The sequence below is a fragment of the Cervus elaphus genome, chromosome 12 (genome assembly GCF_910594005.1).
Source record: "Cervus elaphus chromosome 12, mCerEla1.1, whole genome shotgun sequence".
Lineage (NCBI taxonomy): Eukaryota > Metazoa > Chordata > Mammalia > Artiodactyla > Cervidae > Cervus > Cervus elaphus.
In genome coordinates this window covers 31,397,660-31,411,238 of record NC_057826.1, presented here as the reverse complement: position 1 = coordinate 31,411,238, position 13,579 = coordinate 31,397,660, and the positions used below count along the sequence as shown (strand labels likewise).

The 13,579-nt window shown below is 33.3% G+C and overlaps 1 protein-coding gene across 3 annotated transcripts in view; it reads left to right on the top strand.

The window, feature by feature from the left end:
- Window positions 1–13,579, top strand: part of ARID4A (AT-rich interaction domain 4A) — a 58,532-nt gene that overhangs the window by 18,534 nt on the left and 26,419 nt on the right. For all 3 annotated transcript variants that reach the window (XM_043919343.1, XM_043919341.1, XM_043919342.1), the window contains exons 9-13: window positions 936–1,015; window positions 1,912–1,988; window positions 2,365–2,531; window positions 12,189–12,261; window positions 13,407–13,501. In XM_043919343.1, the coding sequence (XP_043775278.1) occupies window positions 936–1,015; window positions 1,912–1,988; window positions 2,365–2,531; window positions 12,189–12,261; window positions 13,407–13,501 (492 nt within the window). The remainder of the gene's footprint in view (window positions 1–935; window positions 1,016–1,911; window positions 1,989–2,364; window positions 2,532–12,188; window positions 12,262–13,406; window positions 13,502–13,579) is intronic.

Genomic DNA, 13,579 nt, shown 5'->3' with positions numbered 1-13,579 from the left:
TTAGACTTTAATTTTTTTTAATACTAAGCTGTAGAAAAATAGATTGGTTAGTTACTAATGTTAAGACTTTTGTTATTTTTAAATGTTAAAAACTTTGAAAGTTCATTACTCAGATTTTTCTCTGATCTGTTTAATTACTAACAATTGTGCATTCCTTGGTACAAATGGGAACTTAGGTGCTTATTTTAAACAGCCAGATTTCAAAATAGATCCTGATTCAAATTTATTTTAAAAAATTACAATATGCCTTATTTTCATTATAGCTCATACATTCTGTGTTTTAAACAATAAATGAATTATTATTTGGCTTAGAATAAATCCTGATATTTTTAAAGTGGTCACATTATGATTTATATTTCATTAATTATTCATTTTATAATATAATGGCTGGGTAAATTAAATATTTCAGTTCAGTTGCTCAGTCATGTACAACTCTCTGCAACCCCATGGACAGCGGCACTCCAGGCCTCCCTGTCCATCACCAACTCCCGGAGTGTACTCAAACTCATGTCCATGGAGTCAGTGATGCCATCCACCCATCTCACCCTCTGTCGTCCCCTTCTCCTCCCGCCTTCAATTTTTCCCAGCATCAGGGTCTTTTCAAATGAGTCAGTTCTTTGCAACAGGTGGCCAAAGTATTGGAGTTTCAGCTTCAACATCAGTCCTTCCCTTGAATACTCAGGACTGATTTCCTTTAGGATGGACTGGTAATTAATTAATTATTTAATTAGTATAAATTAAATATATAGAAAACCAATATGCTAAAGAAAACTTACAAATTGATTGTAAGTAATTTATTATTGACAGTGTGCATATTTCTTGTCAAATACAATCCTTTTAAGAAATTAGGGCATCCAGGATTATTATTTTAGAAAATACATTCTTTCTTTGAGCAGAGAAAATAATGGTGAATATGTTCTTATTTTATATTTCAGGTAATATCTCCCAGTTGTAATGATGATATCACAGTGAAAAAAGACCAGTGTTTAATTCGGTCATTTATCGATTCTAAATTGTGAGTAATGAATCACTTAATAGTGTAACATTGGGAGGAAAAAAATGAAAACCAGGACTTTGTGTTTGAAAGTTTAATCATTTTATGAACCTGAGAAGTTATTACCTAAGATCTTTTCATTTTTTATAATGTAGGTTATTTTTTACTTGAAATTTTTATATAAAACTGAATAATATGTGAGAATAATATTTTTAAAGTTTTTAAATGTATTGATTTTCTCCCTAATTGTAAGAATTCTATATTTTTATCATGTGTACCATTTCATATTATGAAAAATGACCTTTACTTTTAATGGGATTTATATTACTAGAATAATTATTTTGACTGTTTTCTGATTAAAAGTCATATTTTGAACTCCAATAAAATTTAATTTTAAAAAAGTCAGATTTTTTAGAAGCCTTCCTTAACCTCAACTTTGCTTTTTTTCTAAAAAACTGTAGAATTATCTGTTTATTGAGTTGTGATTCTCTGTGAAAAATTTGATATCATAATGTATTTTACAAAGATAAAATATTTTAGTATTACCTTCTATTGAATTTTTCTTACTAAATGGCATAGTAAATTTGAGAAATATGAAAGATCAAAATAGTATAAGGAAGGACACCCCATTCTGTGTGCAAGAAGTTTGCATAAATAGAAATGTTAGAAATGTGAGACTCTCAAATTAGTGTACTTTGAGTATGTGCATCTTTAGAATTAAGATACTAGCTTTGCCTATATTACCTCTTGCCATTTTTTTTAAGAATTAGTATATACATGGTCTTTTTAAAATAATTTATAGGTAAAGTAATTTTGATTTTGAGATTTATATTTTCTAGGTGTTAACATGACTATTTAAGTGATAATTCTTATTTAATAATGGTTTCCCTCCCATTTATTCTTCTCTATAATTATAGTTATTCTATAGCAAGAAAGGATATCAAGGAAGTAGACATTCTCAATCTGCCTGAATCTGAGCTCTCTGCTAAACCAGGTAAAATAAGGATGACTCAGTCTATTATTTCATGGTATGACACTCTAAATGGCAAATTTAGTGACTAAAGACAATATTTTCTGGCACCATTTGAGCTGTTTGAGTTGATATCTGTTCTTTGATGCCTTTTTTAGTGTCTAGATAAAGCATTTGACCTATAATACTTTTTGTGTTTTACCATGAACATTTCTGACAGTATTCTTTAGAGAAAAACATTAACATAATACTGTAACTTAAGAAATATATTTAGATTTACTGTATCATTTTAGAAGTAATAGCTGAATTCGAATCCAAATCTTCTGACTCTGAATGTCTTGGCTTTCTATTCTATGCTGCTAATTGCATAACAAATGCTGAAATACATTTTTACTTTTAGGGCTGCAGAAAGCAAGCATCTTCTTAAAAACTAGAGTTGTTCCTGATAATTGGAAAATGGATATAAGTGAAATCCTTGAATCATCCAGTAGTGATGATGAAGATGGCCCAGCTGAAGAAAATGATGAAGAGAAGGAAAAGGAGGCCAAAAAGGAAGAAGAAGAGATGGTAGGTGACATTTCATGTTTGCAACATATAGAAACAGTTTAATACTCTATAAAAATAATACCTTCATATATTTTCCCTGTGGTTAGATTGTTTATTTCTTGCTGTCTTTTTCTAGCTCAGCTTTATTTGGAGAAGGAGGATCTTTATGGCTTTCAGCTTAGTAGGCAAATCAGAGCTAATTTTTAGAGGGTAAGAGATTACAGGGGCTCCGCAGGTGGCGCTAGTGGTAAAGAACCTGCCTGCCAATGCAGGAGACAAGAGACATGGGTTCAATGCCTGGGTTAGGAAGATCCCCTGGGGAAGGGCACGGCAACCCACTCCAGTATTCTTGCCTAGAGAATCCCATGGACAGGGGAGCCTGGAAGGCTACAGTCCATAGGGTCACACAGAGTTGGACACAACTGAAGCGACTTAACAGACACACAAGGGATTACATAGAAGAACTTTTCAGGTTAAATGAGCAACAAGTGCATTTATTAACATCTTTTCCAAATAACCAAGGAGGAAGACAATGTAACTTTTAGGTATATTCCATGTGTTAGTTAACTCATTTAAATTACTGCTAGATGGAGTAACTGTTACTATTCTACTTTAAAGAGAAAAATGAGAGTCAGAAAGGTTAAGTAACTTTCCCCAGATGGCACAGCTCAAATGTGGAGAACAGAGATTTGAACCCAGGTCTGGTTTGTCTGAACTTTGAAATCTCAACTCTTTTAGACATTTCACAGTATCTCAAGGATAATGGGGATTAAAAGAATCCTATCTAAACTGAAAGAGTATTTTGTTTGGCAGTTGGATAAATAATAGAGAAGATTTAGATTCTGTTTTATAAGTGTTAATGGTTTTCTTTGTAATATCACTGTGTTCTTGAGAATGTATATGTAATTGTAGGAAATCGCTCATGAAGCTCCACATAATTGCTTACATGAATATTGCTATTTGTTCAGCAATGTTTTGCTAAGTGGTATAAACTATTCAGTATATTTTTGGCTGTTTTGTGGTAAAGGGGCTTGTGGCAGACAAAGAGAATGAGTTTACTGAAAAAGAAGACCTATTTGAGCATCAAAAATATTTGTTTGGAAAATGTGGAGTGCTCGTTTCTTTTTAGCATACACAAATATGAATTTATAAAGCAAAATGAATATACTTGTGTGTGATATAGAGTATACGGTATTTCTTTCCTTTTACTTCCCCTGCAGTATTTGGTTTTTTGCACTCTGAAATCAGAATGGCGGTTCATACTTACAGGCTGCCTACAGAGTTGCCATAGTAACGTGCTGCTGGTTTTAAGTGAGCATGCTCGGAAAGACAGGAAGGTTTTGCAGAGGCTTGGCAGGTTGCCAATGGAGGTTTGCCAGATGCTTTGAAATGGGCTGTCTTTCTTTTCCTTTCATGTAATGTCTGATTTTTATGTGGAAGAGAATGTAAGTAGTGCTGTATAACCCTGCGGATGCTATGCCCTAAGAGGGAAAGCAAATATTTGCAAGTCAGACTGAAAGATGTTCAGACACTGTACTGATTAAGTAGAAGGGGAATCTAACCATTTTGCATGTGAAAGAAAATGCAGCATATAGGTAAGATTTTTTTATATATGTTACCATTTTGATTGCCAAAAATGAGGTTAAATAAGAATTTTAGGTATTGATGATGTGGCTGATATGGTAGGACTCGTAACTAAGCGTAATTGTTTCATGTAAAAGAGACAGTAGGAGTCTATTTTTAGAATATTAGAGGATGAAGGCAATTTTTCTGAAACATAAGATAGATTTTGAAGTGAAAATGATAATGACAGTTTGGCAAAATTCAGGATTTAAAGTCTGAATATTAAATGTGATTTTTGTATTTTTATCTGTATTTATTTATAGATTATATGTTTTCAGGGTAAATAGGCCACATTTTCAGGGTGTGAACTGTTGCAGTCTGGGTTTGCTTTTTTTTTTTAACATTGAAGTTAGGATCTTATATTGCAAAATACTGAAATACATTAGTCTCTTTATTTTTGTTAATACTTTTAATTGGTATCCCTTTCAAAATGCATTTTTCCTACTCCCTCCCTGCCCCCCCTCCCCAAAAAAACCCTGAAATTTTAAACAAAGAGCTTTAAAAAGGCTTTGTAGTAAGGTTAAAGATGATGGCCATAAAATAGTAAGTAGTAAATAGTGCTCTTATTATAGCTATTAATTTCATAAAGGTCATAATGTTTTTTATTTAAGCTGTGAGTGAATGTTAGTAAAAAAGACTGAAGAGCAGAGGCAGGCTACCTATTGTTTGCAGGTAGTAAGTAAAGAAATTTAAAAAGGTAAGGACCTTTGTAAGGAGAATGTCTTCTTAAAATCTATTACTTAAATTATGAACCTGTTAAAATTAAATGAACCAAGATGCTTTTCATCTACTAAAAAAAAAAAAGCAAAATCACAAAATGTGGTCACTGATTATGATTATTTAAAAATATTTTTCATATTTTAATTTTCTTAGCATATGCTTTATTGTATTGCCTAATGAAACTAATTTCTTCATTTTCTGTGGCTATACAAGTAGATTTTCTTGTGAGGTTTTGGTTGCTTTGGAAAAAAAAAAAATCAGCTGCATTTCATGCTCTTGGATTTAAGATTTGGATGCTGAATCATTCTAACCTGTCTTGAACAGTAATTTTTAAAATTTGATGTATTGTAAAACTGAATAGCATTTTAACCTGTATTTAGCAAAGGAAAAAAATGGGTATGGTATAAAAGGGAATTAAAATCTGATAAGCCAGGGCCTACCTGGCTTAGTCATTATAGGCCTTTACTACATGAGTGAGGCTAGGCTGTTATATTACATTACATTATATTCCATTCTTCCAAAATGTAGCTATACTATGCTCTTCATGAAGATTTAAAATTGCTTTACAATGATTAAAAAAAGAGCTTTTATAACCACTATAACAGTACTTTAGCCTGCCATTTGGTGTTTGTAAATTTTATGCAGTAGAATCAAACAAGTGTTAGACACTTCTGCAGTGCTAATGGGCAGTGGACATTGTTTTTATATTTGATACTTTGAGTACCCTAACAGTCTTAATAAGGAAATTTGAGATTTACCATGGAGGAGCATCTTTTTTACTTAATATTATTTTGAATTTCTGAGCATTAGTGGTTTAGGATTTGAGTACAAGATACATATTTCATACTGTTACTGAGTAGGGAGAGACTTGAGAGTCTGATAGGAAGTTAGTTTCTATCTATATTGATGACTTTAACTCATTGATAATTATATGGAAAAAGATTCTGGAGAATATTTTTGTGGGTATTACTAAAATGTCTTTTGTTAAGACATTTTTATATTAGAAAAGATATTACTGAATTTCCTTTTGAATTTTGAAACTGAAAAGTCAGTGTAAACACAAACAATGATATCAGGTACTCATTTACTCCTGACTTATATTCACTTTGGATCAATGTAGGACAGTTGTCTAAGAATAAAATAAATAGGTGATTGTTTCGAAGACTGAATTTGTCTAGTCTTATCTCTTTTATCCTTTTGATTTGCTATAGGTAGGCTTATATGTTGGAACCTCCCAAAAATAATCTCTGCTTTCATACTTAGTAATGAAAATTTGAATTTAGTGAATTTTTATAAAAAATGCTCTTTTTTGTTTAGAAGTATTGGTACACATTTTTCCAATTGTTGAATTTCTAAAAATCAGTTACTTTTAATTCCTAGGATTATATTCCGTTATTATAAAAATCATAAGTGCCTGATTTTTTTAATTCATGGAAATTTGAATACTTAAATGTTATTTGTGTGTGTTTATGCCCTTTTTAGATCAACCGTTAAAGGCATTTGTTAGTGATCATTCGCGATCACTTTAGGTATAAACCTATAGTAAATGCTTGATAACTCAGAAAAATACTGTTAAATCAATAAAATTGATAGAAAAACTTAAAGGTAATGTTACTATTTTAGGTATATCTCATAACTTCAGCTGTCAACTAAGTATTTCTAAGCAAGTCTTACAAAGCCAACTTTCAATAAATAAGTGAAATTTTAGCTTGCATTCAAATATAACTTATTTGCTAAAGTTTAGCCTATTAAATGAGCAAGCAAAAGTGACCTAATGTATTTAGCAAAACCTTTTTTTCATAGTGTTAGTATAAAACTCTAACCAAATTAGAATCACCTAATCAGATTAATGAGGATTGCACATTTGTACACACAAATACTGTTATATTTTTATGCATTTATAGAAAAATGTGTCTTAAAGTTAACGGTAGTATAACTGACTTTAAAGCCTTAGATTTAATAGCATCTGAACCACAGCTTGATGACTGAAAGTAAGATGAGTGAACTCTTTCAAATGGGGTGGGGGAAATTACTAATTTGTTATAGGCAAGTGGTTGTTAAACTGTTTTCTGAAATTATGAAATAGTGTTTTACTACATAATGAATGTATCATGCATGATACGTGGTTTTTGAAATTTCCTATTTAAGTGTACATTACAGAGAAGAATGATAGGACTGTAAATTTCATCATTAACAAATTCCCTTGGGCCTTCAACACCATTAGTCAGTTCTCAGTTTCTATAATCCTTATCTCCTGTATGCCAACAACCCTACCCCTACTCCAATCACTTAGGAAAGAGATTAGGAACTTCACATTGGGAGCCAGCTCTAAACCATACCTGCCTGCTCTTTTTTCCTTAATGTACAGTTAATAACATGTTGTCCTCTTCTATAAGATGAGTGCCTCTTTTTATGCTCTGGATCTCATTCCCTTCTTCCTTGTCTTAGACTGTGATATATCCCTTTTCTTCTCAGCATCTTTTATCTATTCCTTTCTGTTGTATTCTTATCAGCCTTTTAAAACATGCTTACATCTCTTCCAACCTTCTGGAAACTGCCCAGACTCCTTCCACCAACCCCTCCACCTTATGGCCAGATTGCTCAGAGTTATATACCCTGTTCTGTTTTCCTGTAGTGCCTCTTGTACTTCACCACACCTAAAACAACTTTATTGAGGTCACTAGTGACCTCCAACAAATTTTTGTGCCAAGTTCAACAAATTTTTGTGCTAAGTCCAACAAATTTTTGTCATGATTTCATTTGACTCCTTAGTAGTATTCAGCATCTTTGACTTGCCTGCCTTCTTAAATCACCTGACATACATGATGCTACATTTTTTTCTTGTTTTGTTGTTCGTTGTTGTTCACTTGGTAAGTCATGTTCCACTCTGCGACCCCATGGACTGCAGCACGCCAGGCTCCTCTGTCCTTCACTACGCATGGAGTTTGCTCAAATTCTTTCACTTCTAGTTTACTTCCTAACTAAATGATGTATTGACTCCAAATCTTTATGTGCATCAAAGATGTCTCATGTCCTTTTTAAAATTAATTTTTATTGGAGTATAGTTGCTTTACAGTTTATATTAGTTTCTGCCTTTTATATCTCTTCTTAGCTCCAGACATTTCTATTAAACTTTCACTGAGGATTTCTTCATATTTTGTAAGTCCTCAGACTCAATATGTGCAAGACTGCACTCATCTTTTCCCCAGAATCTGTCCTTTCCCTCTTTGTTCCTAATTCATTTGAATGGAAGCAGCATTCACCCAATTACTGAAGCTAAATAAATGAAAGTCACCTTAATCTCCTCACTCTTGCCTCTTTCTAGTCTGTCGCCCTAGTCCAAACCACTCTCCTCTTGCACCTAGCTAGACTGCTACAACAGCCACTTGTTCTTCCCACATCTGTCCCTGCTTTCCCTACTCCAATCTATTCTCTGCTGCATTGAAGTGGGTTTTTTTAAACAAAGAATATAAAAACGTGATTCCTCTTGGAATAAGTTAATTTTAGGGTACAAAATAGTAAAACTAAATGGCAGTCATTGATGATAAAATTGTGACTAAAATTAACTTGTCTTTAACCTCATGGAACTTACTGAGTATTTTAACACATTGAAACTTGGAGGAGTACAAACAAACTTAGCATTAGCACCTCTCTCTCACTCTCCCACGCGCTCTCTTTCTCTGTCTTTCAGGGGGAGGGGTCATCTTTCCATCATCAGGTGGCAAGACTAATTCAGGCATTGATTCTCCTCATTGTAGAGTGTGACAGTAGTTCCCCTTTCCCTTCCAATCCATCAAACTCATTCTTGGCAGAGAACTTTTAAAATATAACTCTGACCTAATTCTTATTTAGCTCTCTCAAACCTCATATCTACGCACAGTGTCCAATTCTGATTCTCGTATATCATCTAACAAACCATATCATCACGTGTCACATTTTGTTGAATTGACTGGTTTTATATTTTTCCACCTCCTGCCAGACTTGAGGCCCAAAAGTGGAAGGCCGAAAGTGCCTTCTCATTTTAATTGTGGTAGAAGTCTGTGATTCATCATGATCAAAAATGTTTGAGCTGCATTTGAAGACATACTATCCAAAGTTGGAAATTTCATAAAATAATAGTAGATAGGGTTTCCCTGATGGCTCACAGTAAAGAATCCGCCTGCAGTGTGAGAGATGACGGTCTGATCCCTGGGTTGGGAAGATATCCTGGAGGAGGAAATGGCAGCCTGCTCCAGGATTCTTGCCTGAAAAATCCCATGTAGAGTAGCCTGGCGCACTACAGTCCAAAAGGTCACTAAGAGTTGGACACAACTGAGTGACTGAGCGAACAGATAGATACACAGCCACCTGTAATACTAGGTAGTGTCTGTTGCTACTAACTAAAACTGTAAGTTTCTGGAAATTATGATCATATTCATGCCTCTTCTATATCCTTAACTCTTTTTTGCTGACATTTTACTGGATGCATAGTTAGCTTTACATGTTTGGCTAAATGAAGGGAAGAAGGCGCATCAGCAGTCTAGTGTAGTCTTACCTCCCATTATTACGACTCCAACTCCAAAACCCTTGAGGGATGCACACCCTCTGGCTCCTGACCAGGAGATAGACCCTGTAGGTGTGAGAATACTGTGAGCAGAGAAAGCACACTGTGATAGCAAACACAAGCCCTAATATTCTAGTCCCAAAGGCAGAGTCTTCTAGTTGGAGACATTGTTTTTCTACCGTATGCAATTTTACTCCAAGGTGACTAACAAGATAGCTAATTTTTAAAAAGTGATTATGTAAGAATTACTTAATAGATTAAGCAATTTTGATTTTTACAAAGACCCATCAGGTAAATTTAAAACTTTGTTTATAGCCTCATCTTATATATATATATTTTTTCATCTTATATTTTTTAATTGAAATAAATTTTCTCTCAGGCAGTTGCTTTTAATTTTAATAAATTCTTTATTCATTTATATCTTGTTTTTACACCTGATGACTGCATTCTGAACTTAACAGTTTTAGGGACATGGTTTCTCATGGACATAAAGCACTCTTGATATTCACTAACTTTCAATTCCAGTGAATTTAAATTAATGACTTTTTATCTATAAAGCTATATTCTTCAGCATTAAAAATTTATCAGATGTTTGGTAAAACCTTAATAAATGTCAAATTTGCATTTGATGGGTTCATTTTATCTACTTGCTTTTAGAAGAACCAGTTTCAAATCAGTGTCTTTTTTAAAAAAAGTTTTTGCTTTTTACATGTACTAGATACAACAGTGTTCTTTAAATTCTGTAAGATGATAAATATTAAAAATGAGGTATTAGTCTGAGGAGAGACTATTATGATTATGAGGCAAAGCATACAGCCAGTCTGGTATAAGTTTTTTTTGTTTTTTCTCGTACCAGAATTCCTTAAAATTCATATCTGAAATAATTCATAGGCTGCCAGATTACTCATTGGCAGTTGTTTTAATAACCTTGCAAAGGGGGCTTCCCTGATGCTTAGTGGTGAAGAGTCCATCTGCCAATGCAGGAGACATGGGTCCAGTCCCTGATCCAGGAAGATCCCACGTACTGTGGAGCAACTAAGCCCATACCCCACAAGTACTGAGAGTTTCGTGCTCCAGAGCCTGGGAGCCCCAACTACTGAGCCCACGTGCCACGGCTGCTGAAGCCCGTGCGCCCTAGGACCCATGCTTTGCAGCAGCGGAAGTCACTGCGATGAGAAGCTCGTGCACTGCAGCTAGAGAGTAGCCCCCACTTGCTGCAACTAGAGAAAAGCCTGTGTAGCAACAAAAACTTAGTACAGCCAAAGAGAAATACATTTTTAAAAAAATTGCAAAAGCAAAATTTTTAAATTCACTTGGGGAAAAATTGCCACCTGTTGGTTTGAGCATTTAGTGTAGTAAACACCTCTGTTAACTCTGTAGTGATTATAAAGTCTGTATATTGCTAAACTTTTGAGGCTTACTAGAACTTTGACTTAAGTTTCTTTATATTTTACTAAAGTGAAACTACTCCAATGTTAGAAATCATTCTTAATGTAATAAAAGAAAAAACAAGATTGTACTAAAAGATCTTACTCCCTTTCCCTTGATTGCCTGATGCTTTTTTAAAATTATATATTTTAATTGACCTAGATAGCATCATTTTTTAAAATATATTTTAATCAACTACATATTTATTGATCTTGGCCATATTATTAGCTATTAAAATTTTTTTGAAAATACATGACTTTAATGGGCTTATTACTCTCTGAACTTGTGAGCTCTCAATGTTTATTGCTTGACCATGCCTTTGCTTTGAGCATGGCTTTGAATTCTTTTGGAACACAAAAATAGTGGTACTCTGAAAGTAAATTATGATGTTTCATATGGAAGAAATATATATATCCATATTTTCTTTGTTTCTCCATAGTATTGTTAAACTTCAAGAATTTTCCCAAATATCAGTTTTTAAGTAGTCTATCAGAAAGGGAAATATTTTATTAAAACCCATAGTCCATTTGTCTGTGTAAGAAGAAATTATTAGGTTTCTATAATTAGTAAAACATAACAAATAGGTATTTGTAGGAATAGTTGTTTCTGCATGAATGTTTCCATTCGTTTTTCTTTTTTTTCCATAGAGCTAAATTTTAGTTATGTATTTAGTTTTCTTCCCTAAGAAATAATGTTCATTGTTATATTTTAAGGGGTCGCAAAGTCAATTACAGAGGCCATGCATGAGAGACAAATGAGAAAAACAGGCTACTGTGAAGCAAGAGGGACTGGTGGAGTCTGAGACAAAACAAAATTTATGTGGCTCATTTAAGTTTCTTTAAAACATTGTGCTATCCAAACAAATAACCTTTTTCATGTGACTTTTCAGCCTCTAGTTTATATTCATTCAACAGTAACAAAATTTTAGTGTATGTGGATTACTTGAAAGAAACATGTTTGTAATTATTATGCTCATCTATCAATATATTCACTTGGAACACATGGTATTTTGAGGATTTTTAATTTTTTAAATTTTTTATTTTTTTGAGGATTTAAAAAAAAAAAGAGGTAAAAACACTCTCACTTCATTCCAGAACCTTTTCCAAATGGCTAACCTTAGTCCCCATGGTGATTATTGAAGGGAAGTTTCAAGTGATAGATTGGGTAAAGAGTAGAGACTGTGTATTGACAGTTGCGTCAAACTAGCTGTATCAAAGTATGAATTAAAATCTGACATTTTGAAAAAAATGCGTATTTTCTGGGTTCAGTAAAATTTGGGGTTCACAAAACAAAAAAGAAGAGGACAGTATATCCTCCTTCTATTCATTGTTCAATATATTTATATTTATGCTTTACCTTTGCAGCCTGAGGAAGAACCTGATCCTGAAGAGAGGGACAACTTCCTCCAACAGCTTTATAAGTTTATGGAAGACAGAGGTATTTTCATGCTTATTATTTAAAAGTAGACATTTCTAGGAATTCCCTGACAGTCCAATGTTTAGGACATGGTGCTTTTGCTGTCATGGGCCCAAGTTCAGTCCCTGATCTGGGAACTAGTGCAGCATCGTGTCCCCCCCAACCCAAAAGGTAGACTTTTTTTTTTTTTTTTTAACTGTTTTATGTTCTTTGTTTATATATCATTTTTGCTTAAAGCATGGGTATGTGGATTTGTATTTCAAGCCTAAGAATCAATTATAGCTGATAATAATAATAATTAAGTATTGGAAATAAAGACATCTACTTTATTACTACTACTACTGTTAGTACTACTAGTATCTATTTTGAGTACAAATGGATACTACAACTACTATTATCTATTTTGAGTACAAATGTAGAGGAAAAGTAGTTGTGATATAGTTAAATTTTATCTCCTTGAGACTTATAAAACCAGAAAATACTATAATAATAATTGAGTAATAGAAAGTGAACAATCATAATGTAAATCTACATACCCATTCTTTACTAATGCTGTTTTTGTGGCAAGTAAACTAGTCTGATCCTTGGTCTCAACAAATTAAACATATTGGATTAGCTCCTATCTAAATAGAGTAGGATTTCTAATAAAGTTAGAAGAAATAGAGCCTTTATAAATCATAGTTCTTGACATTACATCAGTGCTTGGAAATCCTCAGATACACTGGTCCTAGACATTTGTGGCCTTCAGAAATGATCCTTCAGATTACTACCAACAGTCTTAACATTTGTGTTAAAGCAGTAAAAATGAAACCATGGCCTAAAATGTGCCCTTTCCATTGTGTGTGTTTTTGCCCAGGCTTCTTGAAGCAGCAGCATTATTGGCTACACCTTGCAGGCCAAAGGTTTGATTCAGTTTTATCCAAATTCAGTGGCAGTTAGAGAGGTGATTTTACTAGTTCTGGAAGTATAATAAATCTAAAGATCACCACAATGCTGTATAAAGAATATAGAGAATATTTTCTGTTGTCTTACGTAATTTGAGCATCTTTAAAATATATGCCTCTGATTAATGATATTTGGGAAATTAGAAATTGAGAAGCTTTGTTTTCAACTTAGTATTTTCCATTGAAATTAACATTGTATTTCGGCTCTTCGATATTAAAAAGGTACTCCAATCAACAAACCACCTGTTTTGGGCTATAAAGATCTCAACCTCTTCAAGCTCTTCAGACTGGTTTATCATCAAGGTGGATGTGACAATGTAAGTAAAACTGTAATGAAAATTAAAATTGTCTAGTGTTGCACTGTTATATGTACTTTAGGTAATAAACACATTTTC